The 14,812-nt window shown below is 29.4% G+C and overlaps 2 protein-coding genes across 2 annotated transcripts; one reads left to right on the top strand and one right to left on the bottom strand.

The window, feature by feature from the left end:
* Window positions 1-269: 269 nt before the first annotated feature.
* LOC139874505 (ycf20-like protein) lies at window positions 270-2,522 on the top strand. Its single transcript, XM_071861933.1, has 2 exons — window positions 270-557; window positions 1,495-2,522. Exons 1-2 carry the CDS (start codon window positions 373-375, stop codon window positions 1,895-1,897), a joined length of 588 nt encoding a protein of 195 aa, XP_071718034.1. The 5' UTR covers window positions 270-372; the 3' UTR covers window positions 1,898-2,522.
* A 416-nt stretch (window positions 2,523-2,938) lies between these two features.
* LOC139874499 (pre-rRNA-processing protein esf2) lies at window positions 2,939-4,741 on the bottom strand. The gene is made up of 7 exons (XM_071861926.1): window positions 4,493-4,741; window positions 4,268-4,331; window positions 4,031-4,098; window positions 3,840-3,929; window positions 3,554-3,684; window positions 3,307-3,459; window positions 2,939-3,199 (listed from the first exon to the last, which is right to left on the bottom strand). Exons 1-7 carry the CDS (start codon window positions 4,734-4,736, stop codon window positions 3,179-3,181), a joined length of 771 nt encoding a protein of 256 aa, XP_071718027.1. The 5' UTR covers window positions 4,737-4,741; the 3' UTR covers window positions 2,939-3,178.
* Window positions 4,742-14,812: the final 10,071 nt, after the last annotated feature.

Below are 14,812 nucleotides of genomic sequence, written 5' to 3'. Positions count from 1 at the left end.
TTCATTATAATTGAATTATTGAGTGTCTTTCTTTCTTTTATATAGATTCAGATTCAGATTATCATGCTAAGGTAGATTTGATTTTAATGAAACTAGGAATTTAGAATCTATATGTATGTATCAATTCATTTAGGGTTATAATTTACAGTTGTTTCACTTGATTTTGTTTCTGCTTAATTTAAGTTTTGATGTACATTAAAGTAAGTTTTTGCTCTATTGTTACTATATAAGCTGTATAAATGTTGAGTCTTTGGAAGGAATAACTTTATTATAAGTTGAAAAATCAGATGTTAAGTTGTGAAAACTTTGACTTGTCCGTGTGATATTAAATCGTGTTATTTAAAATATGGATTGCAGATTGCAGGTTCGTGTATGGTGCCAGCAAGCCTAATGCCACCACCTGGCTATCTTGATAACCTTTGTACCTTTGCATCTGTGAGATCGAAGGTGTCATCTGCTGGTTTTTCATCTAAATCAACGTTTTCAATTCGTAAGACGTTGTATGCTCGGTTTTGGATCTTCCATCTGACACAACCTTTTCTTGTCAGTGAGTCCAAGTGAGTAATTTCCTTATCAGTTCATTCTCGATATGTCCAATAATAATAATAATAATCAATTTGATTAGAGAAAGTTAATATCAAGGGTGCAGATTAGGATCATCTTACGTTAGATACTTGAATGCTAGTTATGCACATTTTGTGAAACATAGATTTCATAGAAGTGCTGAAAGTATATTGCAGGTGTAAACTATTATGTATTTTCTTTGATTATATTATTACACACTAAATTCCAACTTAAATGCATTTTTCCTCTTCGTAACATGATGATGACTTTAATTTTGATGTCATTCTTGAGTGTTGCTCATGATATGTCCTTAATGCTTACACACTTCCATTGGTATCTACATCTAGTCAAACGTGGCAGTTATTTGTGGGATGGGAAGTAGTAGAGATGACCATTTTGACCCATTTACTTCTTAATGGGTCATTTCGGCTTATGTTTCATCTTTGACCGATAAAATGAATGATCAGCTAAAAGGAAAAAAGGCCAAATTGGTTGAATGTCTCCCAAAGTGTACCATTAATGCATACAACCTCCTATATCCTTTTATTGATAAACTTAGATTAGATTATTTCTGAAATAATATAATTTTTGTAGCCGTATTTGATACTGTACTTTATATGCATAACTTTTTTGGACAATGTGTTTCATAAGACCTACCCGAATCGATTTGTTACTTCTAGGAGTAGATTCTAAGAAGTATACAAGCATTTGGTGTAATCTGGCCAAAAATTGTTCCAACAATAAAGTTTACATACTTGTATGCTAATGAGAGCTATAATGTACTTAAATTTCTTCTTAAGGATCGCAACAATTTTGTTTTTTTGTAACTTTTATAATGTTAGGCTAACTACTAACCCATGTCAGCATCTTAAGGACATATCTCTTAAATGTTTCTGATTGGCTAAAGTATTTATATTTACTGCTGCATAGGAGGATGACATGGCATATAAGTAGCAGCACAGATGGAAATGGATTTGATCCATCATCCGAAAATAATGGCATCAATGGGACTAGACTCATAAGAGCCATACGAGCCTTTCAAATTAAACTAAATGCACGAATTAAAGAGTTGAGGAAGGATCTTCCAATGAAACTCCTATTTTTCTTGACTGGTTTTTATTGTTCGACGGCTTTCGCGACAGTTATAGGTCAAACGGGAGATTGGGATATTCTTTCTGCTGCATTGGCTGTGTTTGTAGTGGAAGGAATTGGGGCCCTTATGTACACGGGTTCGTTTCCTTTATTAAATAAAGCAAGAAACTTGATCACCATGTTTAACTATTGGAAAGCGGGACTTTGTATGGGTCTTTTTCTTGATTCGTTCAAGTACTAGAGATGTCTTGTTGCTCAACAAAAATGATGTTAGAAAAATTTGGCATTTCTTGCCCTCAAAGTACAGGATATCATGGGCACTGTGTCTTATGTTTAGGGAAGTTTTTGGACATGATCCGAACAAGTATTTTGAAGCGGGTTTCATCGAAATGTCATAACTGATCATGATAGAGTATCGTATGGCTCAAGTGATGTGATGACCCGAAAAAAAGAGGGCTTCAAATGGGATATATCCGGGAATTGGATATCTTTGGAGCTTTCTCGGATTTCATTTTTGTTTAGGTGCGTTTATTTGTCATACACCATGATTCAGTATAAATAGAGGCAAATTCCAATCTAAGAAACCAGTTGATGGTCTGAACAACGCTTATTCTCAATTCAGGCTTGAATTTGCTTGATCTGAGACATGAACTTTAGCTGACATGCAGTTGAAGCGTTTTGAAGTGCCTTTGTGCTTCATAGTGGAGTCAGTCTTTGGATTTCAAGTAAAACTAGTGAAGAATCTAAATTTGCAAAATGTTTATAAGGATATATTTTTGTATGTATAGTTGTATACATATATCTGACACATGTACCCGAAAGCCATATAGCAATTACCTATGTTTTGATAGTTCAATTGAATAAATTTTGCCATGAATACGTTGATTTATTATGTTCCAACAGGTCATTCAGTTAACAAACATAAAAAAAAAAATACTTTGCAGGAAACAGGTTAAATGGCTTGAATAGGTTAAAAGATTTCCAGATTGTATTTTTAATGTATTGATCTTTCTAAGTTTAAGTAATTCTGTTGTAAATTTATTATTGTACTAGAAAAATAATAAAGAAAGATGAAGTCGGATGATGAGGAACAAAAAGAGCAGCCAATATAACCCGACCCATTTTGAGATGAAATTTGTTCCAACATACGTTACCAAACTCACCCATTTGCCATCTCTGATAGTACTAACTATCCACTTTTACGTTATGGAGATCAAACAAACAGTACACAAAACCAATAGGTAAATTTGTATAGATATCCATCTGCAAATGAGATCTGAAATGACCAAAATTCAGGGATGAACTTTGCAAAGAGTATAACAACGAAACTAATCTTAACTAAACTTACAAAAGCCAGTAACTTAACAGAACAAGAGCTGTCTAAAAATTCATTAAGAAAACCATTCCATCACATACTAGCACAATTTTTTTTCACAATGGTACAAAATTGCTTTTCATACATCAACTTGAACAAAACTGAAGAATTAATATCTGGTTTTTCAACCCCCTTGGAAGTTTAACTTCATGAAGAACCACCAAAAACCTACAAAAAGCAATATCAATGACCGTTAACCAACACACTTCAAAATTTATATATTTATGCATACGTAACGGGAAACCTGAATACAACGTTTATAAACAAACACTCACCCCAGCCAAAAGATCCTTAGAAAGTCCCTGCTTTTGCTTATCACCGCCATCTCGCACCGGTTTCGTTTGACGAAACTGACGAATAACCTTCGCAGCCTGCTGATCTCCTGATATTTCTGCAGTCGATCCATCTGCTTCTTGGATCTTACGTTTCTGCAAAAGCCATACAACAAGATTATCAGACTTTTAGCATGAACGAGCAATATTAATTCGAATACAAGCATTTTTTACACGAGGTCACTTTTACCTTCTTCAAACGTTCATCAATAGAACTTATAGCACGAGACTGATCAACTTTTTTAAGATAGAAGTCGCGCTCTTTTCTAGCTGCTGAAAGTTCCAGTGCTAATTTTTGCTCTCTCGTAGCATTCTTATATGCTGCATTACAAGCGACCAAATTAATATTACAAAGATGCATTGTTTAATGGCTGGATGATATAGTCACTGTACATATTTAATAACAACTAATTTGCGTGTTGTAAAGCAAATTTCATGTAAGTTTCGAGCAAGGAATGGGTCAACAAAGTTAATACCGATCTCTTCTGTAAGATGATCCCATTTGAATTTACTCAAGTATTTAATGTTCCAAAGGTCATAATAGAACAACGACTTCTTCTTCCCACCTAAACATATAAATGATACAAAATTAGATAATTAGAGATTTCTCAACAATAGTTGAAAACTTGGAACATCATAAAAATGTCTGATTTAATTACATGCATACCTATTTGTTCACCGTTCAACATTGAAGCAACCCTTTTAGCAACGTTCTTGTTAGTAAATTCAACCCATCTGCATGCATACAACAACTGCCATCACATTGAAGAAGAACAACAAGATATGTAAACAAATAAAAATAAATAAACAAATAAATAACTAGTTTTATTCATATTCTCTAAACCATTTAGGATAGTTAATCATCAAACAAATTTCCCATTAGTTATCTTAAAATAAAACTTACCCTTCTGTGAACCCTATTCCACGAAATCCACCTGCTTTTTTACGGTGCACATTAGCTGCAGGATCTGTTGAACAATATAATAAAACTATAAAACTCCAGTATATATAATAAAGAAAAATCCAGGGATACAACATTAATACAGACATGATTCAAGTATCAAATTCATCGTTATCATATAATGCTCATTTTTTTTATTAATTAACTAAAAACAAATATAATATTAACCTTCAGGTGTGAGATAGATTCTCTCAAGCTCTCCGTATTGAGATAGAAGTTGACGAAGCTTTAAAGGATCCATACGCGGTGGAATGCGGCTCAAGTAGCAGACCCCACGTTTATTAGCCTTAGCAGCTTCCTTCAATAAACGTCTTTTCCTTCTCTCTTTTCGTTCTGCCTTCAAATCATCTAATTCAACATTAGGCTGTTCCTTTGTCAAATCCTCTGTCTTCACCAGTTCTTCTTCAACCATTCTTCAAAACTAGAAAACATGAGATGACCTCAGCAACATTTATGAAATAAAATGAGGGGCAAAAGCATACTTATAAGATGATGTCATATCCTGCATTATGATAGTAGAGATTTGGCCAAGAAACAAAAAATAGGTTCTAGCAAATCATGAAATAGCTCGTAAAACTTGTTGTAAACTTATAGCAATCATTAAATAGCTTGTAATACTCGCGCTTCTAATCCTGAACTCCGAACCAATATAACAACCCTACAACTACAATTAGCAAAAATGAACTATTTCAGACCAAAAAAGGCCAAACGAGTGATACAACAACAGCACAACAACAACAACAAAACCCAATACCACCTAAGTGGTGTATGAGGAGGTGAGATGTAGACAATCCTTCCTCAATCCGAGAATAAAGACAAGTCATTTCTCCACCCAGAGTAAAAACATTCTCAAAAGTAGAGAAAGTCATCCCTTTCTCTATTCGACGGATAGAGAGATTGCTTCCGAGTGGACCTCCGGCCAATAAGTAGGAACAATTTTAAGAAAAAAAATAAAATTGAGAAATATCCATGGGTTTTAAATCTTGTCTGAAATTTTACTTTAAACTTCAGTCAAGTCGCCAACCGAGTGATGTGTTTTGTAATTACATTTCTACAAGTTCTATAAGCAAGAGATTCAGCTGACAGGCTAACACAAATACGGCAATAAGTATGACATGTAATGCCATTATTCTGTACCCTGATTAATGAAATGATGATAATGATATAGCAGATAGTTGATAACTAAGAACGCACACCAACTGTTTGTTAATATGCCAGCTGATAAACAAAAAAAATAGCAGTTTTTAGCTGATTAACATAATCAGGTAATATGACATAGAAGGTATAAAACCCTAAAAAACCTAAAGGAGGATAGATATGTAAATACGACTGTGAGTTTTGTAATTAAATCTCGAAAATAACAAGAAGTGATAAATCACTACGGTTTGAACCCTAACTGATCAATTCAATTGCAACCGTAAATATTAATGATTAAAAACCCTAAATTACCTGCTGCTTACGAAGCTCGAGCAGATAAATACAGCTTTTGTTGATGTGTTGAAACGGCCAAGGAGTCCAGTAGCGATTAGCGAATAGTAGTCGAAGGGTAGGGCGTATGATGAAACGGGTCGAAGAAAATAACACGGATCAAACGGGTCGGTGCGGCGTAAGACGTTATTATTAAATATCGAAATTTTGATGGTATTCAAATGAACCAATCAAGAGACCAATCACAATGCGACATGTCGCGCGATAATAATGTGATTAGCAAAAAATTTCAAAAAAAAAAATTTCAAAAAAAAAATTACAAAAATTTTTTTCAAATTTTTTTTTTTTCAATCACGTGTGATTGAATTTAACATGATCATATGTGATTCTGCATGCCAATCACATGTAATTGTAAAACTCAATCACTTGTAATTTTGCATGTCAAATCCAATTACATGTGATTGAAAAAAAAATTTCAGTAAAATGACGAATAATGACGAATTTCAATAAGTTTGTGTTAAAACCTTCAAACACCAAGTTTTTGATCAAATCACCGAAATAAAGACTGAAATTTTGAAGATATGATCACGAAACGCTAACAAACTTTATCAAATTACCGAATTAAAGTTTGTTTCCGGTTGATTTTTTTTAAATTTGAATTTCTTTTTTTTTGTCAATCACATGTGATTGGATTTGATATCCAGAATCACATTTGATTGAGTTTTATAATCACATGTGATTGGGTTTTACAATCACATGTGATTGGATTTGACATGCTAAATTTAAAAAAAAAAATTCCAAAAAAAAAAATTCAAAATTTTTTTTTTTATTGTCGCGCGACATGTCGCGCTCTAATTGGTCCGTTGGATTTCAAGCAAATTATTGGATTCAAGGGATTACAACTCTGGACCCATTTATCCATTTTTTATCTGTTTTTTGAAGTTTAAGAATTCCCTAAAAAAATTGCAAATTTGCACAAGCAAATGGCAAGCGAATTGGGTCTGGCATTCGCGAGCGATTTGCTAATCTTGCGTATGGCATTCATAAGCGATTTACGACTCTTGCATATGGTCATTTGCGAGCGATTTGAGGCTCTTGCGATTGACCTGCATCATGTCGACATTTAAACTTTGAAACATCGTATCTTTTCATCCATTGATCTGATTGAGTTACTGTTTCTTTGAAACCGTGTAATTTTCGGGATCCATCTATTGACAAACTATCTTAGTCCCAGATTTTTGAACGCAAATCATGACCTTTATGTGTTTTACATTCATGGTACGAATGTGCATATTATGATTTGTATTATTAACTAAAATTGATTGATTAAGGTGTGACGACCCGGAAATTTTCGATCAAATTTAAACTTAATCTTAATTGATGTCGACACGATAAGCAAAGTATGTAATGATTGAGTCACAAAATTCTTGAACTGTTTTTATGGTTTCATTGACCTTTAACTATTCCCGACGATTCACGAATCCTTAAATAGAAATGTATAAATATATATATATAGTTATATATGTAAATAATTATATATAATAAATTAAATATATTAATGAACTATTAAGTGATTTAATACTTATGAAAGATAACATAATGTAAATTAAAACTTGTTATTTAAAACCTGTTTAGTTAATTATATATAGTATATATGGAATGTAAATGATTTTTGGGAACAAAATTTGACAATGTTAATAAAGTATTAATATATACTTTGAGTTTAAATATTTCAATATATATATAATTAATCTATGTAATAACACTTGGTAAATAAAATAGAAGTATAGATATAGTAATTTGAATATATATATATATATATATATATATATATATATATATATATATATATATATATATACACAAGTATAAACATAAGTATGTATATAAGATTTTAAAAACTAATAAAGTATACTGTAATCATGTGAATTAAAATACAAAGCAATATAAAAAAAATTAAGTGGTTATTGAAATAAATATATATATGACTTCTATATACAATTAAGATTACACGTATATTGTAAAATATGTAATATATAAATATTAAATATTCTATACATTAGATAACTAGTAAATATGATATAATTAATAAATTGTAATAAGAAAATATTAAACGTAATTACAAATTAAAAATATAGTTATTATACTAATAATACTATGACTATTTTCATTAATATTAAAATCAGTATTAATAATATATATATATATATATATATATATATATATATATATATATATATATATATATATATATATATATATATATATATATATATATGAAGTGTGATAAATATAAATTGTTATAATATTATTATTACTAATATTATTATTATCATTAATAATGTTAGTATTATTATAATTAACATTATTATTATTATTATTATTATTATTATTATTTTATTAATTTTATTAATTATTTTTATCATTAATATTATTATTATTTCTGAATTCATTATTATCAGTATTTTTATAAATAATATTATCTGTATTATTATTATTACTAACATATTTGTATTTATATTTAATATTTATTAATATTCAATATTAAATGTAATATAGAAGGACATATTATTACGTGTGTTTAGTTACAGCTCATTAGGAGATTTATTTTTTTTATTCTTTTTATCTGTTTCTTCCTCCTGCTCGTTCATGAACCTGTCGACATCCCTCCCATCTATATCAATCGATCAATTAGTGTACTGAGTGAATTATTCAGTTTTTTTGTAAGTTAAATTATCATCTGTTTAGATAAAGAAAACGAGAGAGAAGTAGAAACAAAAACAGATATTCTTTTTCTCCTTCCCCTATACGCGATTATTTTTTTTTAAATATCAAATTAAAATCGTTTAGCAAAATGTAAAATTGTAGTTGTGTTAGGAATCTCCTAGTAAAAATAACTGCAAAGTTTCAAGGTTCAATTCATTATATCGAGTTTCAATTCGCGAGTCAAAGTTTTAAACTAAAAAGTCAACCGATTCTTATAAATTCGAATTCGTAATTTATATGATGTTTTTGTTGAAATTGTCGATCCCCGAAGGTTTTAGGAACAATGTTATACATAATTCATGTAGTAACTTCAGTCTAAAAATGTCTAGAAATCGAAATCAAATTTGGTGTTCATGTTCTAGTCGCAAGGTCTGTACAGGGTTTTATTTTTATTTTCGTATCTGTCGATCAACCTTCTCCACTACAGATCGATTATAATCCAAATTCAAGACTTCATTCAATCCAACAAATTGTTATTGGGATTAGGGTGTGCAACCTGTCGATATTTTTTTAGGAAGAAGAAGAAGTTTAGGAAAGCAGGAATAAGGTTAATACAATTAAACTGTAACATAAATCAAGAAAATCAAAATGGTTCAACGGTTTGAGGTGTTGATGTGTGGGCGCGAGGTCTCGGGTTCAATTCCCGGCATGGACTGTTGTTTCTTTTTGGGACTCATTTGATTGAGGTAGTCTTTCTTTTATTTTTTTTATTATTGTTACTTTTATTATTATTATTATTATTATTATTATTATTATTATTATTATTATTATTATTATTATTATTATTATTATTATTATTATTATTATTATTATTACTAAAATTATAATTATTATCATTATTAGTGTTATGATTTTAGTTACTATCATTGTTACTAGTATTACTGTTATTATATGAAAATGATGATTATTATTTTTATTATTATTCTTGTTGTTATTATTACTATTATTAGTAATTGTTATTTTTACAAATTATTATAATTGCTATTATTATTATTACCATGATTATAAGTATTATATCTATTATTATTATCATTCTAAGTATTAATTATGATATCACTATTAAATTTAAAACTTTAATATATTTATCATGAATATGTTTATCACAATTATCATTATGAAGATAATACAAATTATTATTATTTTTGTAAATATGATTATTAGTATTTTTTTTATAATAGAATTGTTAATATTAACATAAATATTATTATTTATATTATCACGAGTATTATTATTAGGTAATTACTAAAATCAATATCACAACTATCATTAACACTAAAATTAATATTTCTACAAGTATTATTATTAATATCATTGTTATTATCACTAATAGAGTTATTATTAACATAGATATATTATTAAAGTTATTATCATTATTTTTACTAAAATTAACTTAGTATAATTTGAACTGGTGTTTTGATAAACAAATGAAATACATAAATATATATAATTAACACATATAACATAATAAAATATTTTATTATATAAAAGGAATATATGAAATGTGAATATATTATTATATTATTAATATAAAAATAATATCATTAATAGGTTATATATATAAATTTAGTTGATTACTGTAGTGACCCGAACTTTTCCATGTTTATATATATTAAATGAAATTGATATTTACATGATTAAGTGTTTCCAACATGTTAAGCAATCAAACTTGTTAAGACTTGATTAATTGAAATAGGTTTCATATAGACAATTGACCACCCAAGTTGACCGGTGATTCACGAACGTTAAAACTTGTAAAAACTATACGATGACATATATATGGTTATATATATAGTTAACATGATTTTATTATAAGTAAGTATCTCATTAGGTATTTTAACAATGAGTTATATACATAAAAATTAGACTATTAAATTAAGAAACTCGAAAACGATATATATAACGATTATAGTTATAACAACGTCTTACTAGGTACATATGAATCATATTAAGATATTGATACACTTGGTTATTTATGTTAAATGATAAGTAAATATATCATTAAGTGTATTAACAATGAACTACATATGTAAAAATAAGACTACTAACTTAATGATTTCGAAACGAGACATATATGTAACGATTATCGTTGTAATGACATTTAACTGTATATATATCATACTAAGATATATTATATATCATAATATCATGATAATGTAACAATTTAACATCTAATTTGATATAATAAATAATGGGCTAACAAAATTTAACAAGATCGTTAACCTAAAGGTTTCAAAACAACATTTACATGTAACGACTAACAATGACTTAACGACTCAGTTAAAATGTATATACATGTAGTGTTTTAATATGTATTCATACACTTTTGAAAGACTTCAAGACACTTATCAAAATACTTCTACTTAACAAAAATTCTTACAATTACATCCTCGTTCAGTTTCATCAACAATTCTACTCGTATGCACCCGTATTCGTACTCGTACAATACACAGCTTTTAGATGTATGTACTATTCGTATATACACTATAATTATCAGCTCTTAGCAACCCATGTGAGTCACCTAACACATGTGGGAACCATCATTTGGCAACTAGCATGAAATATCTCATAAAATTACAAAAATATGAGTAATCATTCATGACTTATTTACATGAAAACAAAATTACACATCCTTTATATCTAATCCATATACCAATGACCAAAAACACCTACAAACACTTTCATTCTTCAATTTTCTTCATCTAAGTGATCTCTCTCAAGTTCTATCTTCAAGTTCTAAGTGTTCTTCATAAATTCTATAAGTTCTAGTTTCATAAAATCAAGGATACTTCCAAGTTTGCTAGCTTACTTCCAATCTTGTAAAGTGATCATCTAACCTCAAGAAATCTTTCTTATTTACAGTAAGATATCTTTCTAATAAAAGGTAATACTCATATTCAAACTTTGGTTCAATTTCTATAACTATAACAATCTTATTTCAAGTGATGATCTTACTTGAATTTATTTTCGTGTCATGATTCTGCTTCAAGAACTTTCAAGCCATCCAAGGATCCTTTGAAGCTAGATCCATTTGTCTCTTTTCTAGTAGGTTTATCCACAAAACTTGAGGTAGTAATGATGTTCTTAACATCATTCGATTCATACGTATAAAGCTATCTTATTCGAAGGTTTAAACTCGAAATCACTAGAACATAGTTTAGTTAATTCTAAACTTGTTCGCAAACAAAAGTTAGTCCTTCTAAATTGACTTTTAAAATAAACTAAACACATGTTCTATATCTATATGATATGCTAACTTAATGATTTAAAACCAGAAAACACGAAAAACACCGTAAAACCTAATATACGCCGTTGTAGTAACACCGCGGGCTGTTTTGGGTTAGTTAATTAAAAAGTATGATAAATTTTGATTTAAAAGTTGTTATTCTGGGAAAATGATTTTTCTTATGAACATGAAACTATATCCAAAAATCATGGTTAAACTCAAAGTGGAAGTATGTTTTCCAAAATAGTCATCTAGACGTCGTTCTTTCGACTGAAATGACTACCTTTACAAAAACAACTTGTTACCTGTAATTCTGACTATAAACTTATACGTTTTATGTATAGATTCATAAAGTTAAGTTCAATATGAAACCATAGCAATTTGATTCACTCAAAACGGATTTAAAATGAAGAAGTTATGGGTAAAACAAGATTGGTTATTTTTGCTTGTTGTAGCTACGTGAAAATTGGTAACAAATCTATATTAATCATATCCTAGCTAACTTATATTGTATTATACATGTATTCTAATATATTATGTAATCTTGGGATACCATAGACACGTATGCAAATGTTTTGACATATCATATCGACCCATCTATATATATTATTTGGAACAACCATAGACACTCTATATGCAGTAATGTTGGAGTTAGCTATACAGGGTTGAAGTTGATTCCAAAAATATATATAGTTTGAGTTGTGATCTAGCCTGAGACGTGTATACACTGGGTCGTGGATTGATTCAAGATAATATATATCGATTTATTTATGTACATCTAACTGTGGACAACTAGTTGTAGGTTACTAACGAGGACAGCTGACTTAATAAACTTAAAACATCAAAATGTATTAAAAGTGTTGTAAATATATTTTGAACATACTTTGATATATATGTACATATTTGTTATAGGTTCATGAATCGACCAGTGGCCAAGTCTTACTTCCCGACGAAGTAAAAATCTGTGAAAGTGAGTTATAGTCCCACTTTTAAAATCTAATATTTTTGGGATGAGAATACATACAGGTTTTATAAATGATTTACAAAATAGATACAAGTACGTGAAACTACATTCTATGGTTGAATTATCAAAATCGAATATGTCCCTTTTTATTAAGTCTGGTAATCTAAGAATTAGGGAACAGACACCCTAATTGACGCGAATCCTAAAGATGGATCTATTGGGCCTAACAAACCCCATCCAAAGTACCGGATGCTTTAGTACTTCGAAATTTATATCATATCCGAAGGGTGTCCCGGAATGATGGGGATATTCTTACATATGCATCTTGTTAATGTCGGTTACCAGGTGTTCACCATATGAATGATTTTTATCTCTATGTATGGGATGTGTATTGAAATATGAAATCTTGTGGTCTATTGTTACGATTTGATATATATATAGGTTAAACCTATAACTCACCAACATTTTTGTTGACGTTTAAAGCATGTTTATTCTCAGGTGAATATTAAGAGCTTCCGTTGTTGCATACTAAAATAAGGACAAGATATGAAGTCCATATTTGTATGATATTGTGTAAAAACTGCATTCAAGAAACATATGTAGATGTAATATATTTCTATTGTAAACCATTATGTAATGGTCGTGTGTAATCAGTATATTTTAGATTATCATTATTTGATAATCTACTGATAGTGCTCCAAATGAACATATATTTAGTAGCAATATCCTCCCAATATGTAAATTATTTAGTTGTAATTGTCCTATTTTAAGTTGTAATCGTTTATATTAAATAAGTGCGAAGACAAAAGGCGAAAACGACGAATTGAAGACGCAAACGACCAAAAAGCTCAAAAGTACAAAATACAATCAAAGAGGTTCCAATTATTGATAAGAAACATCTCAAAATTACAAGAGTACAAGATTCAAAACGCAAAGTACAAGATATTAAATTGTACGCAAGGACGTTCGAAAATCCGGAACCGGGACCAGAGTCAACTCTCAACGCTCGACGCAACGGACTAAAAATTACAAGTCAACTATGCACATAAATATAATATAATATTTAAATAATTACTAAAATTATTTATATATTATATTTATTTATATAATCCGTCGACAAGCTAGGTGAAATGTCCCGTTCTTATTGATTAAAAACGTTCCATATTAATTGATTTCGTTGCGAGGTTTTGACCTCTATATGAGACGTTTTTCAAAGACTGCATTCATTTTTAAAACAAACCATAACCTTTATTTCATAAATAAAGGTTTAAAAAGCTTTACGTAGATTATCAAATAATGATAATCTAAAATATCCTGTTTACACACGACCATTACATAATGGTTTACAATACAAATATGTTACATCGAAATCAGTTTCTTGAATGCAGTTTTTACACAATATCATACAAACATGGACTCCAAATCTTGTCCTTATTTTAGTATGCAACAGCGGAAGCTCTTAATATTCACCTGAGAATAAACATGCTTTAAACGTCAACAAAAATGTTGGTGAGTTATAGGTTTAACCTATATATATCAAATCGTAACAATAGACCACAAGATTTCATATTTCAATACACATCCCATACATAGAGATAAAAAAATCATTCATATGGTGAACACCTGGTAACCGACAATAACAAGATGCATATATAAGAATATCCCCATCATTCTGGGACACCCTTCGGATATGATATAAATTTCGAAGTACTAAAGCATCCGGTACTTTGGATGGGGTTTGTTAGGCCCAATAGATCTATCTTTAGGATTCGCGTCAATTAGGGTGTCTGTTCCCTAATTCTTAGATTACCAGACTTAATAAAAAGGGGCATATTCGATTTCGATAATTCAACCATAGAATGTAGTTTCACGTACTTGGGTCTATTTTGTAAATCATTTATAAAACCTGCATGTATTCTCATCCCAAAAATATTAGATTTTAAAAGTGGGACTATAACTCACTTTCACAGATTTTTACTTCGTCGGGAAGTAAGACTTGGCCACTGTTGATTCACGAACCTATAACAATATATACATATATATTAAAGTATGTTCAAAATATATTTACAACACTTTTAATATATTTTGATATTTTAAGTTTATTAAG

The sequence above is a fragment of the Rutidosis leptorrhynchoides genome, chromosome 1 (assembly GCF_046630445.1).
Source record: "Rutidosis leptorrhynchoides isolate AG116_Rl617_1_P2 chromosome 1, CSIRO_AGI_Rlap_v1, whole genome shotgun sequence".
NCBI classification, from domain to species: Eukaryota; Viridiplantae; Streptophyta; class Magnoliopsida; order Asterales; family Asteraceae; genus Rutidosis; species Rutidosis leptorrhynchoides.
Note: the sequence above shows the minus strand (reverse complement) of the source record. Positions and strands in the feature narration are given on the sequence as shown.

Excerpts from the sequence above, each read along its gene's own strand:
- LOC139874505 (XM_071861933.1), top strand. The coding sequence starts at position 373 with ATGGTGCCAGCAAGCCTAATGCCACCACCTGGCTATCTTGATAACCTT. Across the intron at positions 558-1,494 it reads TTTCTTGTCAGTGAGTCCAA|GAGGATGACATGGCATATAA; the intron begins GTGAGTAATTTC and ends ACTGCTGCATAG.
- LOC139874499 (XM_071861926.1), bottom strand. The coding sequence starts at position 4,736 with ATGGTTGAAGAAGAACTGGTGAAGACAGAGGATTTGACAAAGGAACAG. Across the intron at positions 4,332-4,492 it reads AATCTATCTCACACCTGAAG|ATCCTGCAGCTAATGTGCAC; the intron begins GTTAATATTATA and ends ATTGTTCAACAG. Across the intron at positions 3,685-3,839 it reads TCATCTTACAGAAGAGATCG|CATATAAGAATGCTACGAGA; the intron begins GTATTAACTTTG and ends CTTGTAATGCAG.